General features: G+C 40.3%; 1 protein-coding gene across 1 annotated transcript in view; it reads left to right on the top strand.

Annotated features, from left to right (window-relative positions):
- Nucleotides 1-2,756, top strand: part of LOC119592402 — a 3,338-nt gene extending 582 nt beyond the window's left edge. Inside the window, exons 2-7 of the mRNA XM_037941224.1 lie at nucleotides 738-749; nucleotides 968-1,288; nucleotides 1,492-1,618; nucleotides 1,717-1,871; nucleotides 1,962-2,217; nucleotides 2,726-2,756. Coding sequence (XP_037797152.1) covers nucleotides 738-749; nucleotides 968-1,288; nucleotides 1,492-1,618; nucleotides 1,717-1,871; nucleotides 1,962-2,217; nucleotides 2,726-2,756 — 902 coding nt within the window. The remainder of the gene's footprint in view (nucleotides 1-737; nucleotides 750-967; nucleotides 1,289-1,491; nucleotides 1,619-1,716; nucleotides 1,872-1,961; nucleotides 2,218-2,725) is intronic.
- Nucleotides 2,757-2,810: the final 54 nt, after the last annotated feature.

Below are 2,810 nucleotides of genomic sequence, written 5' to 3'. Positions count from 1 at the left end.
CTCAGAGAAAAAAAGGAGGATGGGAGAAAGGAGGGAGCGATGAAGGTGCGGAAGGTTAAAAAGGAACAGAAGGGAGGTAGGAGATTTATGTAATAAGAACGCAAATCTTGCTGAAGTTGGTATTCTTAATTACATGTGACCTACTGCGTACTGTAAAGTGTTTTTACGTAGTGCAAAACAATATAATCATGATATAAACATATACTTCTTTTTTTGCAAAGTGTAGTCCACCATCTTCGAGGTTTTGTTTGTGATCCGCCCTTTCAAAAACAAACAGAAAAGACTTGAAATAAAGGACAATTTTTCAGCAGTGGCAGCATGGAAAAGAATGAAATAGAAATTAACCTGCGATTTACGATTATATAGTAGGTACTCATCTGAAGTACCATCGTCAATACCGTTATCATAATGTTCAAAGGTTCGTCTGTGCCATGAACTTCCTAAAGCTTCGAATGAACGTCTTCACTCACTTGCAGATCGCATGTTTGTTGTGATGATAGCGTGAAGTGAAAACCGCATTAATATTTCTTCACTATCACGAGCAGTCTTGCCTCTTGGAGTTCAATGGAAACCGATTCTGTGGGAAAAGTAGGTTGCATTCTGCTTTTACACTTGATTTGTAATATGGTGGAAATGGGTATGAATATGTCACCTGAATCTATCATGAAATACTGTGATATACTATGTATGTATCTCCATAATTATGAAATGTTATAAATTTCAAGTTATTTCTGCAGATTACTCGCAAGGTTAAGGTCGATTTTTCAGAACGACTGACTGATCACCTCGCTTCCTTACGCCCTAATCCCCTGTACTCCCAACCTCATCATTCCTTCTGCTCACTCATTCCGTCATCATTATTAATGACTTAATTTTGATTTTTACTTTTATCGAGAGTGTATGCGAGAGTTGTGAGTTGTGAATGGTCATGAGACAGGAAAGTAATGTTTTGCATATTTTTTGTAAGGAAGTAAATATTTAATACCCTTTGCAATCATTTTGACGATACTCTCGAAAGTTCCAGTTCAAACTCAACTGGCATCTACTAACAAATGTCTGCTTGTAGATTGGTGGGAAACTTCAGAGGGCAACGAAAACTTTGAGGCACCAGGTTACAGCAGCAGAGGCGCCTACCCTTTCCCTCATACCAGCTGCCCTGACAAGACGTCGCTCAGTGGAGCGGACGCCGAGTGTCGGTCCGTCTGCAGGAGTGACGAAGACTGCCCCGCACTCCAGTACTGCTGCGTTAGTACTTGCGACCGTAGGTGTGTCACGCCGCGGGTGCTTGGTAAATATCCTTTTCCTTATACTCCCTTTGATGCTCTTGTATCAATGATCTAATTGCACAATACTGAACCATGAAACTGTTCATGACAGTGAAGCCAGTTCAAGAATTTTGTATAATTTCCCAGATTATTTATATAACGTCAGCTGAGATATTTCTTTTTTGCAATATATGAACCATATAAACACGAACATTTGTATATCTAGAAACAGGAGACGACTGCGGTTGTTCAGTGTCATTTCTACCGATGAACTGGCCATATAGTCCCTCTTATGATTCAGGAGAAGTAAACACAAGAGTTGTCAACTTCATATGGCAATCAGTGAAAGACAGGTAAGCATGGGTGAAACGACATTATATTTTCTAATCACGACTATAACTGCACTTTAAATAAAGAGTTCTTTCATGTTTGATTGCCGTGGTACTTTCAGTTTCTCTCCGTCAATGGAAGTCCACCTGCTTGATGCCAGCTTCCAAGCCACCGGAATAGGACAGGTTGATGACCTCTGCCAGCTGGAAAACAATCTGCAATTCGAATTCAGAAGAAAAGATTTTGATTTGTTCAAGAAACCTCACAGAAAGCTATGTAAGTATATACCTTTACATTTTATGTACCTGATAAGTGCTTGAGTAAATATTAATTCTTGCATACAATGTAAATGTTTTTGCACTGCAGTTGTGATCGGCGACAATGTCGACTTCTTCACAAGAGTAACTGAAGCGGGCGTGTTGGGCGAGATATTCGAGTCGGTGTGCGCGGTGGCAGTTGGGAACGTGACGCTGAGCGACAGTCTGCTCAGCCAGTTCGCATCCACTGCCAGTCCAGGAGAACCTTGTGTATGGCGAGTGGACTCCTACGACCAACTGGGCGATCTCCAGCCAGAAGTGGAGGCCGTAATCGACGATGGTAAATGCCACCCTTCTTTGTTCTGGTATAAGAGCAGGTCCCTTTTTTTCCTTTTTTGCGTGTGTGAAAAAAGAGAATGTTTAGAAGATTTGTACTGAGGGAAGAGCATATTGTAATTATTTTATACGTGATTTCTCCCCAAAATATTACTGGATAAAAACATCCATGTTATATTCATGCACACTTTTAGCAGATTCTTTAGCAGATTTTACTAATAAAAACCGTTACTTTATGACGTCCGCCATCTGTTTTGCTTATAAACATTAAGGTCCAAGTTACGACTTCTCTAGGAAAGTTGCATGGGGTTCTTAATGTTTGTTCGCTCATTCATCCGAATTGGTCGAGCAGTTGTATACACATTTTAAGAAACTGGGACAAGCCTATCGTATCATACTGTTTCCAGAAATAGGAAAAATAATGACACAGTCCTAATTGCTGCACAAGTGGAGCGGGAAGAACTGAATCATAGGCAGCAGAAGAGAAGCGGGAGAACCCAATATATGATCACACATAAACAATGTCCTCCCTGACAGGACTCGAACCTCGGCCTCCACATATGACTAAAAGTGATTATAGTCATATAGACATATAATTGAATATGTAAATGTGTATTTGTAT

Source organism: Penaeus monodon, chromosome 30, assembly GCF_015228065.2.
Source record: "Penaeus monodon isolate SGIC_2016 chromosome 30, NSTDA_Pmon_1, whole genome shotgun sequence".
Lineage (NCBI taxonomy): Eukaryota > Metazoa > Arthropoda > Malacostraca > Decapoda > Penaeidae > Penaeus > Penaeus monodon.
The sequence above is the reverse complement of the archived record's forward strand: the minus strand, read 5'-3'. Positions and strand labels throughout refer to the sequence as shown.